This window comes from Rousettus aegyptiacus, unplaced genomic scaffold (assembly GCF_014176215.1).
Source record: "Rousettus aegyptiacus isolate mRouAeg1 unplaced genomic scaffold, mRouAeg1.p scaffold_m13_p_6, whole genome shotgun sequence".
Taxonomy (NCBI): Eukaryota; Metazoa; Chordata; class Mammalia; order Chiroptera; family Pteropodidae; genus Rousettus; species Rousettus aegyptiacus.
This window is the reverse complement of record NW_023416309.1, coordinates 64,728,771-64,748,445: the sequence shown is the minus strand read 5'-3', so window position 1 is coordinate 64,748,445 and position 19,675 is coordinate 64,728,771. Positions and strand designations below refer to the sequence as shown.

At 45.6% G+C, this 19,675-nt stretch overlaps 1 protein-coding gene and 1 pseudogene across 3 annotated transcripts in view; one reads left to right on the top strand and one right to left on the bottom strand.

Annotated features, from left to right (window-relative positions):
* Positions 1-19,675, bottom strand: part of DRC3 (dynein regulatory complex subunit 3) — a 41,290-nt gene that overhangs the window by 6,370 nt on the left and 15,245 nt on the right. For 2 of the 3 annotated variants that reach the window (XM_036222859.1, XM_036222858.1), the window contains exons 6-12: positions 14,108-14,254; positions 10,555-10,674; positions 9,823-9,935; positions 8,224-8,398; positions 3,699-3,830; positions 1,694-1,764; positions 90-213 (exon numbers count right to left, since the gene is read on the bottom strand). In XM_036222859.1, coding sequence (XP_036078752.1) covers positions 90-213; positions 1,694-1,764; positions 3,699-3,830; positions 8,224-8,398; positions 9,823-9,935; positions 10,555-10,674; positions 14,108-14,254 — 882 coding nt within the window. The remainder of the gene's footprint in view (positions 1-89; positions 214-1,693; positions 1,765-3,698; positions 3,831-8,223; positions 8,399-9,822; positions 9,936-10,554; positions 10,675-14,107; positions 14,255-19,675) is intronic. The other variant, XM_016145204.2, reaches the window with a different exon arrangement.
* Positions 2,335-2,453, top strand: LOC118604481 (annotated as a pseudogene).

The window sequence follows — 19,675 nt, the reverse complement described above, 5'->3', positions numbered from 1 at the left end:
AGCTTGGCTGGACTGTGTCTGCCTGGCTCCAGGACCCACTGGGCCCACCACTCCCAACCACGCTCCCAGCCCCATCCCACCACACTCACCGCCCGTACGTCCTCAGGCAGGTCCTCGTCCAGCTCACCCTTGACTATCTTCTCGAGGGTATTGATGGAGATCTCCAGAAGCTTCTCATGGTGGTGGGTCTCCAGGTCCCGACACTGAGCCATTGTGCAGCCTCAAGTTAAGCAAAGGCCAAAGGTGGAGCCAACTCAACACGCCCCTGACCTGTGGGCTGGGACCTCGGCAAGAGCTCAGAGGGCCAGGCCATTGCTGCTAGATGAGAGAACAGACTCTTAAGGGCCAAAAGGCAAATACTGAGTAGCCCCTTCATAGCCATCTACCTGTGTGCACCAAACCCCAGGGCCATCCTGGCAACTCCTGGTCATCTTTGGCTCTTGGCACTGGACTTCCCATGTGTCCCTCCATCCTCCACTTCTCTCCATCCCACCACCTCCTGACTTGGCTGTAGACTATGACCTGGTCTCCTACTCTAGCCCTTTCTCCCCAAAGCAGCTAGAGTGTGCTATGAAGGTGTAGGTGAACAGGACCCCATGCCTCCTGTGCTTACAGCACTCTAGGAGCTTCCCGCTCTCTATTGTGGCCTAAGGGCCTCCTCTTGGCCCAGAACTCTCTGGCTCTTCTCAGGACCTTTGCACGGGTTGCCTCTTCCACCTGTCCTCCCCACCTTTCCACCTGGTCCCTCTGGCTCGCCCACAAATCATCACTCAAAAAGGCTCCAAGCCCTGGTCTCTGGGTTGGCTGCTATTCACTCTCTCCATCACTTCTGTCTCCTGTGGAACTATGGGCTCATCAGGAAGGCAGGACCAGGGATTATTTCTGGAACACAGTTTGCCCCACATGGCAGGGCCCTGAGTTCATGTGGCAGAAGGGTTGATTATGCTCCAAATGTTGGCGCCTAACCTACTGAGCTCATTATGAATAATTTGTCAGTGTCTTCAACTGGAGGTTGCCTCCCCCACATGTATACCTGTGGGGCAGTGGAGATTCTGGGGTGTTGTCTCCCATGAGTGTCATTCATTTGAGAAAAAACTTGCCAGGATTTCTACTGCAAACAAGACCTCCTTCTCCCAGCAAGGCAACACTGCAGGGGTTACTCAGACAAGTTGTCATTGTTCTGAGGGTGGGGAAACTCTCAGACCTGGAGGCACATTCTTTAAGTCAAAGTGGTTGCCAAATCTCCATCCTTTGAAAGTGATCTTTTTTCTTTGGTGAAAAAATGGACGTTTTACATTTCTCTAATTTCCAAGGTGGAGATTCCCACTCAGTAGGATCCTGTGATGAATTTAATATCATGTTGGTAGAGGTATAGATCTTCCTGTAAATCAAACAGGCATAAGTATTTCTGGTAAAAAGCAAAGTGCTAACTTTTTACTATCTCTGCCAACATGTTTAGGGCACTGGTGGCAGTGGAGGGGGCAGGTGTTTGACTTCTCATGTGGCCAAGGGGATCCACTTATTTGCATCCTGCTTAGTTTGTGAAGAAGCATTACCTTTCTTTGCCTTGTGTTAAAAATGTAGGCACTTCTTCCCTACCTCTCCCGGAGACAAGGGGAGCAGCAGTATTGGCCAGGATAACCCCACGGGCCCAGTAGCACCTCCCCATGGAAGGTCACCAAGGAAAGGATATAGGCTTTGGACATTTTCGATAAAGAGCCCCACCAAATCAATGATGTTCCTTTCAAACATGTTTATAGTCTCCTAGAAATTATAAAGAACAGTTAACATGCACATTTAGACATGAACTTGACAGATCTAGCCTCAGAGCAAAAGGCATATCTTAGAACTTAGCCAATACCTCCTCTAATCACAGAACTTAAGGGTAAAGACCAACTACCTTGGCTTTCCCAGTAGATGTCTGTGAACTGATCCTACTTCTTCCTTCTGACCTCTGTCCCACAGCTCCATTACTCTCTGACCATTTCAATTCACCACCCCTTAGATATTTAATGCAATGCTTTCTCCAGGCCTGTGCCCATTTTCCCTTGGCCAGGAACATATGTCCTGGTCTTACACCCCTGCACACAAACACATATACACAGAGCTACTTCCCTTCTTTTGGGCTTCTCAGTAGCATATGTCTGTCACCTCCAGAGAACACAGGGACATAGTCATTATGAGCCAGAATGCCTGGGTCAGAATCCTAGCTCCACCACTGTGTGTATAACTCTGGGAACGTTATTTAATCTTCCTGGGCCTCAACTTCCTCATCTATGAAATGGATTTCCTTCATAATATCTGTCTCATGGAGTTGTGGTAAAGCTTAAATGGGTCTATGGCCATGCCACCCTGAATGTGCCCGATTTCATCCGATCTCAGAAGCTAAGCAGGATTGGGCCTGGTTAATACTTGGATGGGAGATCACCTAGGAACACCAGGTGCTGTAGGCATTTAAAAAAAAAAAAAAAGCTTAAATGGTTTACTTCACACAAAATGCTATGCCTGTCAGAGGGAAAACCCTCAGTAATGCTGGCTGTTACCCCAGACCTCTCACTAATGGTGCCCTGCAGGCACTCCTGCATTGCTGCATCCCAGCACCTTAGCAAGACACCCAGGGCCTAATGAGACTTGATGTTGATTGAGGAAACAATGGAGGATCCATGGTGAAACCAGCTACCCCCTATGAGCCCCAGTAAGATCCACCGCAGACTAAAGAACTGCAGGGTGGGCTGATGGTGCAGGGAGTCTACATGCGCCTGGAGATAGTCTGTGGGCTGAGCCAATTATACATGTTCCAAATGTGTGTAAACACTATTTGCAATGAATAAAACTAAGGTCACTGAAAAGCATAACTACATTTATAGCCTTTTGGCCACTGTGCATGGGTCCCGGGGAATTTGGGGATGTTGAAAAGGGGATTTGCTAGAAAAGGTTGCAAGCCACTGCCTAAGCCTTCCCTGAGGCTTGCATGCTGCCTTCTGCAGTGCTTGAGCATTCCCCAGCAGGGCATGAGCATCTGCTATGTGATGTGATGGGGAAATCTATCCTGTGTCTGAGATGTCACTTGACATGTGAGGAATTGATCAGGTGCTATCTCTTGGCCCAGCCATGGCAGCATCCAATGAGGTTTGACTCATCGCAGCACTCTAGACTCCTCACCTCAGCTGCCTTGTGAATACACCAGTCACTTTGGCCCCTAAGGAATTTTAGATAGCAGTGCTTTTTTTTTTTTTTCCCTTACTACTTAGTGCTAAATTGCAGGCTCCTCGCATTTCCCTGACATGCAGCAACTACAGGCTGAGATGCGGAGGAGCCTTTGTTTCGTACTCGAGTGTGGGTTTACTTTGTTTTTTGAGCAGCTAGGTCTAATAAAAATCCTCTCCCTGCTGAGGCTCTGGGCATTTCCAGGATCAGGGGCAGGATGGGGAATCACTCCAGAGGAGGAATGAGCTCACCTCCCATGCTGCATAAGAATCACCTGCAATGTAAATGATTGAAATGTATTAAAAGCAAGCAAAGGACTCATGAGGAAAACATCAGTCTGACATGCTGAGTCACACTGGATGTTTCCAGAAGAAGAATGCCTGGGAAGACTCCAGCTGGAGTGTGGTTTTGTAGCTGCATTACCAGCTTCTTGTAAATGAGGCTACCAGAGCATGGTCATGTCACATCTGTGCCCAGGGGCCCGGTCTCACCTCGAGCTGCTCTACCAACTGCATCTCCAGCGTCATGAGCCCGTTGTACAGTTCAGTGATGTCCTCACTGTATTCCACTATCTTCGTCTCAACATTGGTCAGTTCAGACTCATCACGTATAGCACTTAAACTCTGGAAATAAAAGCCTGGGCTTTGGAAATCTACAAGTAATTGTAATTAGTTAATGACGGGTGGCAATTGGTTTTGTGGGTAAGAATTTGGGACTCTGGGTTCAGTCTCCCAAAGCTCAAGAGTTAGCTTTGCCACTTGCCAGCTCTGTGAGCTCGTAGAAGCTACATGTCTGGAGGCTGTTAGGGCAGATGCTAGCACTGGCAAGCATGAGCTTAATCCACGTTAACTTTGGTTTTTGTTTGAGGTGGCTGGCTTCAGAGTCAAGTGGACCTGAATTTGAATCTTCTCTGGGTCGCTTATTAGCTGTGTGACCTTGAATGAGTCACTTCCATTCTATAAGCTTCCGTTTCCCCATGTAAGCGGAGAGAGAATCTGTGCTTCACAAAGTCCTGGGAATTAGGCAGTGTATGTGAGTCTTGGCTCACAGTGGGGGCTTGACTAATAGAGACTCAATAAAAAGCCTACATCAGGCACATGTAGGGAGAGACACTGGAAAAATAAGTCGGTCTTTGAGGAAACCGGTAAGACCCACACAGAACCCTAGTGAGAAAGTGGATGTGTTAGTAGTAAACAGAGCTGGAGCATTTGGAATGAGAGGGTGCTCTCAGGCTAGAAAGCACCCTGGGGTCACCCCTGTTTAAGGGTGCTCTCAGGCTAGAAAGCACCCCCACTGAATACCAGGGGGTCACTAACAAAAGACCTGGGGACTTGGCCACTGGATATAATGTAAACTTGTTTCTGTTGATATTCGGCATTAGTTGCGAAGGAAGAGTAATTGGATACGATTCAGGGGGGCGAATGATATTTATAATAATGGCTACTTTGGGGAAAAATCAGATTCAATTCCTACCTCAAGCCTTACACGAAAACAAATTCCTGTCAGTACGAAGATTTAAATGTAAAAAATAAAGGCATACAAGTATTAGAAGAAAAAATGAAGGATTTTTAATAACTAATCTTAGAGTGGAGAAGTCATTTTTAAGTATAACTAGAAGAAAAGATTGATAAATTCTACCACGGAAAAAATTTTAATATTCTGAATTGTAAAAACACCATAGACAAAATAAGATAACAAAGTGGGGAAAATATTTGTAATTTATTTCACTGACATAAGGCCAATTTCTGAATTTATAATATGTTCCTACAAAATAATAATTTTTATAAGAGAAGGAGAGAGCGCAACACCAAATAAAAAATGGGTAAGGACATATTATAAGAACAAATAGTTCACAGAATAAATAGATGTTTGTAAAACATATCATGCTCACCCCTGTTTAAGAGAAAATATCAGATTAGCAAAATTGAGAAAGCTTGCTAACACTGTCCTGACAGGGGAGCCAGCAGGGCTGCAAAAGGTGCAGCCTCTGTGGAATGCAATTGGACAAAAACTAGTAAAAGTAGCAATGTACAGTGCCACCTCTAGGACTCCATCCTACAGATCACACTTGCACCAAGTTACTCATTGCAACACTGTTTGAAAGAGCGAGAGATTGGAAAAGAAATTGTCCATCAACAAGGATGGGTTTAATAGATTATGACTCATCCATGCAATGAGCTATACTACAACTATTAAAAACATGAAGCAACTCAAGTTTTAGAAGGATTGCTGAACTGCACAAATAGTAAAGTGTAGAACAATGCATGTTACACTTGCATCATATACACACATGTGCACACACATGCATACACAGATGCAAACACATGCACACAGATACATACATGAGCACACATGCATGCATATGTTCACACTCACATGCATAAATATGCACCTAGAGACACAAACACACATAACATATGTATGTGCATATGACTAACACATGAAAACGACACACATGTGCACACATGGGTTGGATGCAGACTATACTCCCGTGTATACATTTTTCATTCTGTATCTGTGCTCACATTTGTATTATCTATCCACTACTGGTCACTATTTGGTCACTAGAGTAACTATGACTACACATGAAAAGGAATTTACACTCAAAAGGTTAATCAGCTCTTTGTTCTGCTTCTATAGATATGCTTGCTGCATAGGCCATACTCAAAATTAACTAATGACTCATCCTGCCTTTTGCTTGTTTTGTCTAAGTAACAAATGTAACTCCTGTACCCCATAGCAACTACTGCGCTTTGTAACCATCTGAGGACAAATTAACCAATCAGCCCATGCCAAATAAGTTCTATATAAGCAAAGTTGCATCTGAGCTCTGGGCCCAGATCTTCAGAGCACTAGGTCCACTGGAACCACCAGCCTAATAAACCTGAGTTCTCCAACTCTCCGAGTGCTGCTTGGTTTCTTGTTGGTCTGATTTTTGCAACTTTTCTGCAACACACATAGACTATCATCTTCATTTCATTGAGGAAATGGAGGCCAGGAGAGGGTCACCAGTGAGGGGTCCACCTGAACCACCCCTGCTGGACACTGGAAAGGAGTGTTGTGTAGGCTTGGGTCTAGTTGCGGTGGTGAGAGGAGTGCAGGACAAGCTCACAGGAACAGCCTGTGAGGGAAGGGAACTGGGGCCTACAGCCCATGGAGTTGTGAACTTCCAAGACAAGTGGGCTCAACTTGGTTGAACATTAGAGGCACCGAGGCACACTGGAAAATCCCAGTGCCAGGTGCACCCCGAGAAAGACTTCGAAGGTGCCACCATGCAGACCAGGTCCTCATGAAGACAGAGGAGCTGGCCTGGTCTAAAGACCTGAGCTCAAGGAGCAGTCTGTTAGGGGGCTGGGCTTGGTGTCAGCAGGAGTGCAACACTGGTTGTGGCCTGGCTCATGTTCTGCTTCTCTAGGGGGATTTGTTGCTGAGAGGCCTGGGCCCCAGGCAGGGGGTTCAGGAGGAGCTAACTGGCTGACATCCAATTTTCCCCAATCCAGTGGCTACAGGGACTAAATAAGGAATGTTATGGAGGATGTGCCAGACAGGGCCTGGGGGACTTGAGACTTGGCCTGTCCAGAGGGCACAATTGATGCTCAGGCCCTATTGACAACTGCCTCCAGAGAAGCTAGCAACCACAATTCTTCTGTGAAATCTTCCTGTTTTTAATGTCAACAGGATACTCAAAATGTTTTAAAACCCTCTGCAGGCCAAACAAAATATGTATGTGTACCAAATGTGTTCATTTGCTGACAAGTTTTAACTTCTGGTTGAATGCATAACACCCCTCCCCATAATGGGATAAGTGGGTGGAGAGAAAGGGGGCTGGGGAGTGGGAGGGCCGGGAAGCATACTGGAGCCTATCACCAACCCTATTATATCTGAATTTGCATCATCAGGGGATTTTCTACTTTAGAGTTCTCAGCCAGGAGTGGCTTTATGGGCCCCTGATACTACAGGCAAGTGTTCACAAACTTGGTGTGTGTAAACAGTTTTTTTCCCCCTCTTTAATTCTCCCCCCTTTCCACCTCTGACCTATGGATTTTGCCATTTCCCCTTAAGAAATGGATCTCTGAAGGAAGGGCGTCTCCTTCTACACGCCTGTGGCATGCACGGGGCAGGGGGGCCTTCTGCATGTAAAGCAGATGAGCTAACCACTACATTATGGAGCTACCGCTGAACAGTTTTTTGAGGAGAAAGAAAGTCCATTGCTTTCCTTAGAGTTGCAGAAGTTCTATGACTTAGAACAAGTTAGGGATTGGCCTTCCAAAGCAATACTAACTAAAGAAACAATGCTCATCAAGTACACATGGCCCCTGCTTGGGCTGGGCTGAGTGGCATGGGTCAGGCAGGTCCCATATGCCTGTGAACCATTTTTCTTTCCTCTATCACCCCTAGAAAACTCTTCTGTGTCCTGTAAGCCTCAGCCCAAGTTAAGGTGCCTCTGGAAACCCCCAAGGCTTCCTGGCTTCCCTCAAGGTTGGTGCTGACCACTCTGGGAATCTGACCACTCTGGGAGGGCCTGGGTCTATGCCCCTCACCAGATGGGAGCTGTCCCAGGGCAGAAGCCATGTCCAGCACAGAGCCAGGCACAGTGCAGGGCTCAGAAAACTTTGCTAAATAAACAAATGAACAAAAAGGAAGGTTTTTTTTTTCTTTCATTTTTTCATATGGTCATTATCATCACCATAATAGTAGTGGTAATAAAAACACCATTTAAATAGTAATGATGATGGTACCTTGAACCTGAGGGGTGTTTTAGGTGAAGGAGACACATAGGCCCCATAGCTTAGCCTTGGCCAGCAGAGGAGCTGTGGTTGGTAGTGTCAGTGGAAGGCTGAATCTTGGCTCAGACAGTGAGCTGTGTTAGCTCTGGCAAATGGGAACAAGGATCATGGGCCTCAGGGGTCATCAGATGTACAGGGGCTATTGCCCCTCCATTGGGTTCAGGCCCACAGTTGCACGAGCACCTACATAGCAGGAGGCAGGAAAGAGAACAGGGAGGGTGGGTCCTACCAGCACGTGCTTCTCCTCAAACTTGGCAATCCTCTGTTTTCCCTGCTCCTGGTTTTCCTGGATGGCCTCGTGGATACATTCATTGAAGGTGTCAAGCTCTGCTTTCCGCTTTTCCTGCTGTTTCAGTCCATACTCAAAAATGTTCAGGCAAATGATGACAAATTTGTCCTTGTAGGTGAGTGGCTGTTAAGGAAACTTGAGGTTGTTTTAGGTGCAGGACTTGGTGTTGGTAGAGTCAGGAGTTGATATTTGGAGGATAAGGTGATGGTTGAGGAATCTCTACCCCTGGCCTGAGGGATTCAGACACAGGACCTGCATGAGGGAAGAAGGTAGGGGGCTACAGGAGGAGACTACAGAGCAGAGGAGACACATGCTAAGAGACTCCTGAGGGACCTGGATGGGAAAGGGAGGGGCTAGGAGCCCGGGGAAGCCTGCTTGGCCTGGGAGCGAGGCAATGTGTATTTTTGTCTCTGTTGTGTTATATAGATGGCACCTTTGTTGAGGGTCTGTCTTCAGGTGCTGCAAGTGCGCTGAGGGAAACTGCAATGGTCAGGGGGGCGCAGGGGGACCATGGGCTGGAAGCAGAGAGATCCAGGTTCAAGTCCTGGCTCTGCTACTGCTTCTCTCTCTCAGGGCTTCAGGTTCCTCACCTGCATGTCAGGACATGACAGAGCCGGCTACATTGAATCCTTGAGAGGATCTTAAAGTCAGACAGGTGCTACAGCCTTGATGTAAGCCCAGGTCACCCATCTGGTAGGTGGTAGAGCCAAGAGGGAGTCCATCTGTCTGGCCCAGAGTCTTACTCTTCACCTTCTGCTCAGTCAGCCCTACACTCTTACCACCCCTCCCCGACTTCTTTCAGAATGTTGGGGTTTTAAAAGTGATTTTTTTTTTTCTCTACTCAGAAATGGAGGCTCCACAGACCCATTCTGTGACTCGTTGCCTCATCTTAGCACCTTCAAACCAGGTACCCCTTGATTCTATCCTGAGTCCCCAGACTTATAGTTTAAGCCAACTGATTGGCCGTCCTGGCCACAACCTTGATGATAACTGTCAGTCACATCCTGTTGGCTCTGGCCAACTGGGGAAAAAGTACATGCTCTTAGCCCTATAGACTAGGGTTCAAATCCCAGCTTGAAACTGTGTGATCTTGGACAAGTCAACCTCTCTAAGGTGAGCTTCCCCAACTATAAAATGGGATTAATAGCAGCACTCATCTAGTGGAGTGGTTGAGAAAATTATAAATACAGTACACAAGGCATACAGCAGGAACTAGTAAATATGGTAAGGAAAGTTAGTGCCACGTGTCAAATTTCCATCTCTGACAACCTGTCTTGTCAAGCATATAGACATGGGCCATGCTGACCAGACCCTCAGTGTGTTCCCTGAAATCCAGACAGCTTTCTCTGTGCAGTTTAGCTAATCTGGCTCTGTACTGCATGTCGGGTACATTGCTCTGAGTGGAGGTTTTATCTTCCAGGGTCTCCAAGAGAGCTAGGGAAACTGAAGCCCAGAGTGGAAAGGAACTAAACCCAGGCAGGCTGGTGGCATAGGGCTTAGGCTCTGCCAGAGAAAACAGTCATGAACTTTGAAGGATATGCCTCAAGAAGCTCACCAACGCTGGGCAGGCAGGCCAGCTTGTTGCCCTCCACATCCTCGGCGTACATGCTGTCAAACAGGAAGGAGCCGTTCAGGTGCTCAACAAATGCAGCCTGTGGTCAGAAACACAGCCAAGCTTGGGTGACTGATTATTCACACAGGCTTTGTGCTGGGCACTGGGGTTGGTGGATGCTTAACCCTCCAAGGAGGGCAAGGAAGGGAAGGGCATGCTGGGCTAAGGGTAGGTACGTGTAGAGGTCCAGAGGCATAAAACTGAAAGCTGCACATGGCATGTTCTGGCTGGAGGGAAGGATGGTGACTGTGGGGAGAAGACTAGCAGAGGCTCAGCTCTGAATCTAGGGGCATGCTGAACAGGGACTTGAAACTTCCTGGCTGCCCATGGGGCACTGTCAGATTGTTTCAGCACAATCTTGCCAGCCCTGTTGGGAAGAGAAGGCGGTGAGGTCTGGGCCTAAGGTGGAGCTAGCCCTGAGGGCAGGTGGCAGGCAGAGTGATGTAGTGACGGGGCACCAAGCCCTGTGGATGGAACATGGTTTCCATGCTTCATCAGCGCTAGGTGTTGCTGCACAGCATCTGTCTTCAATTAAAAAAATGGGTTTTCAGGGCCTGGGCCCTGCTGACCTTTATTGAACTAGACTGATACCCTGTGGCCAGCATCCTGGAGCCAGGGCAGAAAGAGGTAAGGAGTAGGGCTCCTCTGGACGAGTGTACCTTGTGCTCCTCCAGCTCCTTCTGCCGGGCCTGCTCATCCTCCAGCCGGACCCGAATCAAGTTCTCCCGGTGCTTCAGCTCATCAATGCTGTACTGGTGCTTAATCTCTGCTTGCTCTTTCTGACCAGAGGAGGAGAAAATGTTACCAGGGGATGTTTGGTCACTTTGAGGTACACTGGCCTCTGCCATCCTGTGGGCATCCTACATGTGGGCAGGGGTGTCATGAGAATGGCTTGTTGCCTCATAGATCTTTTCAAGTATTCTGAGTCTAAAGGAAATTAGGGAAGGACCAAGAGGGGTGGGGTAGGCAGCACAGGCTCACTGGCCCTCCACAGCCCTCTACAGCAAGTGTTCTGGCTCACTTTTAGGGATGCACGAGTGAGAAGTCAAATGAAAAACTCAAGTCACAGCTTGGTCACAAGGGTTTTGGCCCTTGGCTCTGTGCTCTGCCATCTCCTGGCTCTCCTCACCCCTCTGGCTCATTCCCCTATCACCACCAGAAATGCTGGTGTCCCTAGGGCTTGCTGCTCACCCTTTTGGGCTCACTCTACACACACATGCTAAATCTTCAAGTACAAGATCCTTCATCCTCTGACAATACTCAGGTCTCTACCTCCAGCTAAGACACTACCTCTGAGCACCAGACCTGTTACTAATGGCCTCATGTCTCCTGGTTGCCTCAAGAACACTGCCAACTCACCCTGTCCAAAATGGACCTCTGTCCTCCCAGAGTCCTGTCGAGGTGAGCGCCCCTCCACCCCAGCCAGCCAGCACCCAAGCTGGAGACCCAGGAGCATCCTGGATCTTCCCAACTCCCTCAGACCCAGGCCTGTGCCCAGGTCTGTCCATGCTACCTTTTGACTGCCTGTCACATTATCTCTTGCTAGGACTGCTGCATCAGCCTCCTAGCTGGTCTTCCCTATGTACCGTGTCCCCTCTAGTCTGTCCACCCCTCACCAGCAAGCAGCCAGAGCAACCTGTTAAATGCAAACCTGATCTTGCCGGCCCCTCACTTACCTTGTATGGTTTCCTCTTGGGTGTAGGGTAATAACAAGCTCCTGCTGTGGCCTGCAAGGCCCTACCTGCCTCCCCTGCTCTCACCAGCTCTCTGAGCTCCAGCCACTCACCTGCTCATCATGCTGCTTCCTAACCCAGGGCCTCTGCACATGCTCAGCCTTCTGCCTTCACACAGCCAACCCTTGCCCATCCCATAGATCCCTGCTCAAACCCAATTCCTTGGGGAAGCTACCTCATAACCACCAAACCCCATCCTGTACATCTATCTCAGTCCATGTCCTTCCCTCCTGGCATCTTTATGTATCTATGAAAAAATCTAATAGTGTGTCGACTGCACAAAGGAAGGCGAGGGCTTCCCCAGGGTCTGTACAATTCCAGAGCCTGAGCTTGCCTTCCACTGTCCTGTGCTGTCTGAGGTCCATCCCAGTCTCCTCCTGAACACGATGTCAGTACACGTCAGTGCAGCTTTATGCCTTAACAGGGGCTATGGCTGCAAACAGCTTATATTGTACAGAGTTGAAATCCTTCTAATGATCTGTTGCTATTCATTGAGCTGTACACTTACATTCTGTTTCCTTACATATTCATACTTCAATAAATAAGTTTACATTTTTAAAAATCTCTAGCATCTAGCCCTTCATTTCCTCTCCATTCCTACAGCCCTGCCCTGGGTGAGGCCACAACCTCTTCTCTCTCTTTCTCTTTCTCTCTCTTTTTGTCTCAGGACCACAGCTCCTGCCTCCCCATCCCCTCTCTCTCCCTGAATTGCGGAACAAATCATGAATTCTGCTAAAAACTGCTCAAGATTCTCCCCAGACCTCCATCTTCAATAGGACAAGCCCCAAACCCCAGTATGGCCCTGCTGATGGACCCTCGACCCTCTTGCTTGTCTCTCCCCACCCCGCACAAAGCCCTAGCGCTCACCAGCCCCTGCCCATCTTGTGTGCTGGATTGAGGGGAGAGCTGGCTTCCAGGCATAGCCCAGGGGCTCAACTTAAAAGTGACCTCACAGAAACAGAAATAACCCTCGGGGAGAGCTCCTGGGAGCTGGGAGGCCCCCTGGGAGACTACCCTTGTCCCCTGGTGGCCTGTGGTTGGCCCTGGCTGTGCTGCTGCCTGAATCCTACATCACCAAGAGGTCAAGGGCTTGGGGCAGGCTGTGATTGGCCCCAGGACAGACTGTAAAGTGGACAGGAGAGTTTCAGGCACCTCTGCTTTGCAGAACTCTGCTTTTACCACCTTTTACTTATTTATCTTGATATTTCTAGGTAAATCTCTGAACTGTGAAAGGAGTCTCTTCATTTCCTCACAGCATGATAGGGTTGCCCAGGCAACTGCCCTTTATATGCTTCCTGTCCTTTATGTAAACTTCTAGGGACAAAGGAGAGAATGCCTGGGGAGAGGCTTTGGAACTGTGTTAGGCTGTCCCATTATTTTATAATGAGTGAAATGCACCCTGACAGCAAGTGGAGCTCCAGACTTGGAAGGTGGGATGGTCTACCTAGGGGCTGGGCTCTGCTCCATAGTCCAGGCCTGGTAAGATCAGTGCTGGGGCCTGTGCCCCAGCCCTCCTCCTTGCTTCCACTGGGTTCTCCTGGGTGCTCCCCACATCAACTCAGCGTGCCCCAAACACAGGTTTCTTCTCCCAGGAAAGGTACCAGCTTCCTATGAAGAATGGGTTGGTCAAACCGTCCTTGGTCTCTCTGGCTCCCAACACATAGGCGACATCCCAATCCTGCTGCTAAAGCCTCACAAGCTGGGAAGAGTGTTTTTTTTTTCCAATGGGGAAAGTACCCACAAACTGATCACACTGCAAAGAGTAAGAAGGAAGTAAAAGTGGACTAGCTCATAGCATGGGACATGGGAAAGGACTGGGCAGTGGACAGACAATAGGGTGGATAGACCAGGCAGTAGACAGGTCCATGTGGTGGACAGGGGAAAGCCCTATGCACTGGGGCGAGCCCTGCACAAAAGCTGAAAGCACAAGCTCTGCAGCTAAACTGCCTGGGTCCAATTCCCAGCTTGAACACCACTGACCATGAGATCCTGGATGAGCCGAGTTTCCCTTGTGACAGCTTTCTGTTGACAAGCTTGGTATAAGAGCAGGGCCCACATCATAGGTTGTGGTGGAAACAATATGAAATAATGCATTGTGCTTGGCACCACAGTTAGTTGTTAATATTTTTCTGGGGTCACATAAGTAGTGGTGAATCCTGGCTCTGCCACAAGCAGCTGATCCTGGCTAGTTACTGACCCTTGGTCTCCTCATCTTTTTCATGAGGAAAACCAGACAGTACAAAATGTCCTAGAGGCAACACATGGAAAGAGCCTGCTGCTGTCAGCACGCACTAAATACTAACAATGAGGGTACTGCTGGAATAGCTCTGACAGAAGCAGGTAAAAGGAGTTAAGAAGAGGGAGTTGTCCTTTCTCTCTTCAGGTGGATGGGGAACTCCATCTCAATGTCCCTTTCCACAAAACTGGGGAGCTTGACGGCTGTCTCACACAGCTGGGAAACCTAGAGGGAGACACTTGCCATGTGCTCGTCAATGCGCCGGGAGTCCAGGTACACGAGGTCAGGAAGGTAGGCCCAGATGAGCATCCTGTAATCCTCTGCCTCGGCCATGGGGTTCCCAGAGAGGCCAAGTGCCCGCAAGTCCTTGAACCGCCGCAGGTAGATGATCTGGGGAGGAGAGGGGAGAAGACCCATTTTCGTGGCTGCTGCAGAGCTGAAAACACCCCTAGAAGTCTCTATCTCTGGTACTCTGCCAGAATTTGCAGTCTGGCCATAGAGCCTTCAGCACTGTCTGGAGTGACAGGAGAGGAGGGCTTGGGGGTTTTAAGCTGGATGACTGTACTGAGGCCTTGGGCAAGGCCTGGGCTTTCCAAAGAATCAGCGGACCTGGGTTCAAATGCTAGCTGTGGGACAAGTTACCCATTATATGTGAGCCTCAATTCCCTCACCTGTAAAATGGGTATAGAGATGTTATGTGTGTTGTAAGGGCTAAACAAATGAGCTATGAAATGCATGTAGGAGAGTGCTGATACCTACTCAATAGATGGTGGTAGTTGTTGTTATCATATTTATTAGTCACTCAGAATAGATGTGCTTTTAGATTGTAAAGCCCTGTGAAAGGTCCAAATCTTTTAAATTAAATGGAAACTGCTTTATAATTAACCTTGAATTAACTGGATAACAGCTAGTGGAACATTAACTGCTATTTTTTATACTCTATTTTTAATAATATTTATTTTTAATATTTATTTTTATTTCTTATTAATTTTTTAAGTTTATGGGGTAACATCGGTTAATATAATTATATAATTTTCGGGTGTACGTTATAATTTGACATTTATATATTCTATTGTGTGATTACCACGTAAAGTCCTCCTTCAGCTGTTATATATTTGATCCCCTTTATCCACTTCACCATCTCCCAACTCCCCTATATCTGATCCTCTTTACCCTATCTCTTCCCTCCTTCCCTACACCCTACCCTCTGGTAACCACTAGTCCATTGGCCCTGTCTCTGAGTTTCTGTTTGTCCTGTTCATTTGTTGCTTTTAGGTTTATAGTCCACATATAAGTAATATGTGACTTTCAACTTTTTCAGTCTGGCTTATTTTGCTTAGCATGATTATCTCAAGGTCCATCCAGGCTGTCGCAAATGGCAGTATTTCATCTCTTCTTATGACTGAGTAAATAATATTTTCATTTTTAAATATAGTTGGCATACATTATATTAGTTTCAGTTGTACAGCATAGTGATTAGATTTATATAACTTGCAAGGTGATTACCCCAATAAATCTAGTATTCCTCTGCCCCATATTTATTACAATATTATTGACTATATTCCTTGTGCCATTCTTTATATCTCCATGACTATTTTGTAACTACGCATTTGTTCTTAATCCCATTGTCCTTTTTCACTGACCCCCTCAACCCCCCTCCCATCTGGTAACCCTCAAAATATTCTCTGTACCTATGAGTTTGTTTCTGCTTTGTTGTTGTTATTATTATTGTTTATTTTGTTCTTTAGAATCCACATGTATGTGAAATCATGTGACATTTATCTTTTTCTGACTTACTCCATTCAGCACAATACTCTCTAGGTCCATCATATAATATCTTTCTCCATCCCTTTAGTCTGTGTGTGTCTTTTAATTTGAAGTGAGTTTCCTATGTAAGGTATTGTTTTCTTATCCATTCACCCACCCTATCTTTTGACTGGAGCATTTAATTCTTTTTCATCTGAAATATTTGTTGATAGATATATAGTTATTGCTATTCTTTATTCATACTTTTGTTACATATTTTTTTTCTTCTCCTTAAAGAAGTCCCTCCAACATTTCCTGTAATATTGGCTTGGTGGTGATGAACTCCTGTAGGCTTTTTCTTCTCTGGGAAGCTCTTCATCTGTTCTTTGACTCCAAATGATAGCTTTTCTGGATAAAACATTGTTGGTTGTAGATCCTGGGTTTTCATCACATTGAATATTTTGTGCCAAGTCCTTCTGTCTTACAAAGTTTCTTTTGAGAAATCAACTGCTAGTCTTATAGGAGCTCCCTTGTAGATAACTAACTACTTTTCCCTTGTTTCTCTCTTTGTATACAATCTTTGGCATTTTAATTATGATGTGTCTTGTTGTGTGCCTCTTTGGGTTCATCTTTTTGGAGCTCTCTGAGCTTCCTGGGGTTGTATGTCTATTTCCTTCACCAGGTAAGGGAAGTTTTCCATCACTATTTTTTCCAAAAGGTTTTCACTTCTTGCTCTCTCTCTCTTCTGGTACCCCTATGATGCGAATGTTGGTACACTTGATGTTGTCCCATAGGCTCTTTAATTATCTTCATTTTTTTGGATTCTTTTTTTCGTTGCTATTCTAACTGGGTGTCCTCTGCTACCCCATCTTCTATATCAGTGGTTCAATTATTTGCTTCATCCACTCTGTTGATTCTAATATACTCTTCACCTCAGATAACATATTCTTCATTTCTGACTGGTTCCCTTTTTTTAACTTTATAATTTCCATTTCAATTTTTATGTTTTTTATCTCTTTGTTTAAGTTCTCACTAAGTTCATCTACTCTTCCCTTTAGTTCACTGAGCATCATTATAACCAGTGTTTTGAACTCAGCATCTGTTGCAGATTGCCTGACTTCACTTTGTTTATATCTTTTTCTGGAGCTCTGTTCTATTCTTTCATGTGGGACATGCTTCTTTTGCCTACCCATTTTTGCTACCCTTTTGTGTCTGTTTCTACACACTAGGTAAAGCTTCTAAGTCTCCCAATTTTTGCAGAATGGCTTTGTGTAGTATGAGTCCTGTGGGGCCCAGAGAGCCCTGAGTGTGGGTCCAGCTGCAGGCCAAGTTTATACCTAGCCTGTATCCCTTTTGGCCCACCCAGTATGTGTCAGCAAGCAAACCACAGATGGCTGCCACCCATGCTATGCTTATAGTTGACTCAAGAGGCTACACGAGAAACCGAGGCCAGCTGCCCCCAGTGCAGGGCTTGGAGCTGTCTTATACGCTATCTTTATTAAAATAGGGGAAAATGTCAACCAGGTAGCTAATATAGGCATACCTCATTTTATTGCACTTTACTTTATTGCACTTTGCAGATATTGCATTTTTCACAAATTGAAGGTTTGTGGCAACTGTTCATCAAGCAAATCTATCAGCACTATTTTTTCAACAGCATTTGCTCACTTCATGTCTCTGTAACACATTTTGGTGATTCTCACAATATTTCAAACATTATTACTATTATTATATTAGTTATGGTGATCTTTGATCAGGGACGTTACTATTGTAACTGCTTTGGGGTGCTATGAACCGCATCCATATAAGATGGCAAACTTAATCAATAAATATTGTGTGTGTTCTGACTGCTCCACTGACTGGCCATTTCACCCCTCCAGGCCTCCCAATTCCCTGAGACACAACAATATTGAAATTAGGCTGATTAATAACCCTACAGTGGCCTCAAAGGGTTCAAGTAATAGGAAGAGTCATTTATCTCTCATTTGAAATGAAAAGCTAGAAATGATTGAGCTTGGTGAGGAAGGTGTCTCGAAGCCAAGATAAGCCAAAAGCTCTGCCTCTTGCACAAAGCAGTTAACCAAGTTGTAAATGCAAAGGAAAAGTTCTCAATGGAAATTAAAGTGCTACTCCAGTGAACATAAAAATGATAAGAAAGTGAAACAGCCTCATTGCCGATGTGGAGAAAATTTTAGTGGACTGGATAGAAGATCAAATCAGCCACAACATTCCATTAAGCCAAAGCCTAATTCAAAGCAAGGCCCTAACTCTTTTCAATTCTGTGAAGGCTGAGAGAGGTGAGGAAGCTGCAGAAGAAAGGCTGGAAGCTAATAGAGGTTGGTTCGTGAGGTTTAAGGAAAGAGCTGTGTCCATAACATAAAACTGCAAGTGAAGCAGCAAGTGCTGATGCAGAAGTTGCAGCAAGTTATCCAGAAGATCTAGCTAAGATAATTAATGAAAGTGGCTACACTAAACAACATATTTTCAATGTAGACAAAACAGCCTTATGTTGGAAGAAGATGCCATCTAGCACTTTCATAGCCAGAGAGAAGTCAATGCCTGATTTCAAAGTATCAAAGGACAGGCTGACTCTCTTGTAAAGGTCTAATGCAGCTGCTCACTTTTAGTTGAAGCCAGTGCTCATTTACCATTCTGAAAATCCTCAAGCCCTTAACAATTATGCTAAATCTACTCTGCTTGTGCTCTGTAGATGGAACAACAAAACCTGGATGACAACACATTTGTTTACAACACTGTTTTCTGAATATTTTAAGCTCACTGTTGAGACCTACTGCTTGGAAAAAAAGACTCATTTTAAAATATTACTGCTCTCTGACAATGCACCTGGTCACCCAGGAGCTCTGATGGAGCAGTACAAGATTAATGTTGTTTTCATGCTTGCCAACGGAACACTCAGCTCATAGATAAGGAGTAATTTTGACTTTCAAGTCTTATTAGTTATGGAATACATTTTGTAAGGCTACAGCTGTCATAGGTAGTAATGCCTCTGATGGATTCGGGCAAAGTAAATTGAAAACCTCTGGAAATGATTGACCATATTAGATACCATTAAGAACATTTTATGCATCATGGGAAAGGTCAAAATATCGACAGTAACAAGAGTTTGGAAGAAGTTGACTCCAGCCCTCATGCATGACTTCAAGGAGCTCAAAACTTCCATGGAGGAAGTAACTGCAGATGTGGTGGAAATAGCAAGAGAACTAGAATTAGAAGTGGAGCCTGTAGATGTGACTGGGTTGCTGCAATCTCATGATAAAACTTAAACAGATCAGTTGTTTTTATGTATAAGCAAAGAAAGTGGTTTCTTGAGATGGAATTTACTCCTGGTAAGGATGCAGTAAAGATTGCTGAAATGACAACAAAGGATTTAGAACATTATGAACTTAGTTGATGAAGCAGCAGCAGAGTTTGGGACGATTGGCTTCAATTTTGGAAAAAGTTCTGCTATGGTTAAAATGCTGTTAAATAACATTGAATGCTACAGAGAAATCATTCATGAAAGGAGAAGTCAATTAATGTAGCAAACTTCCTTGTTGTCTTATTTTAAGAAATTGCCACAGCTACCCCAAGCTTCAGCAACCACCATCCTGAGCAGTCAGCAGCCATCAACATGGAGGCAAGACCCTCCAGCAACAAAAAGATTACAAGTCACTGAAGGCTCAGATGATGATCAGCATTGTTGAGCAATAAAGTATTTTTATAGTGAAACTTTTAAGATTAAGTTTATTGGGTAACATTGGTTAATAACATTATATAAATTTCAGGTATACAACTTTAAAATACAACATCTATTGTGTGCTCATCACTGGAATTCTAGAGTGTCCTTCTGTCACCTTGTATTTGACTCACTTTACCATCTTCATCCTCCCCCAACTCCTTCCCCACTGGTAACCACCATTCTGTTTGTTGTCTGTATCTATGAGTTTGCTGCAATAAAATATTTCTTAATTAAGGTATGTATATTGTTTTTAGACATGCTATTATATACTTAATAGACCGCTGTATAGTGTAAATATAACTTTTATATGTGCTGGGAAACCAAAA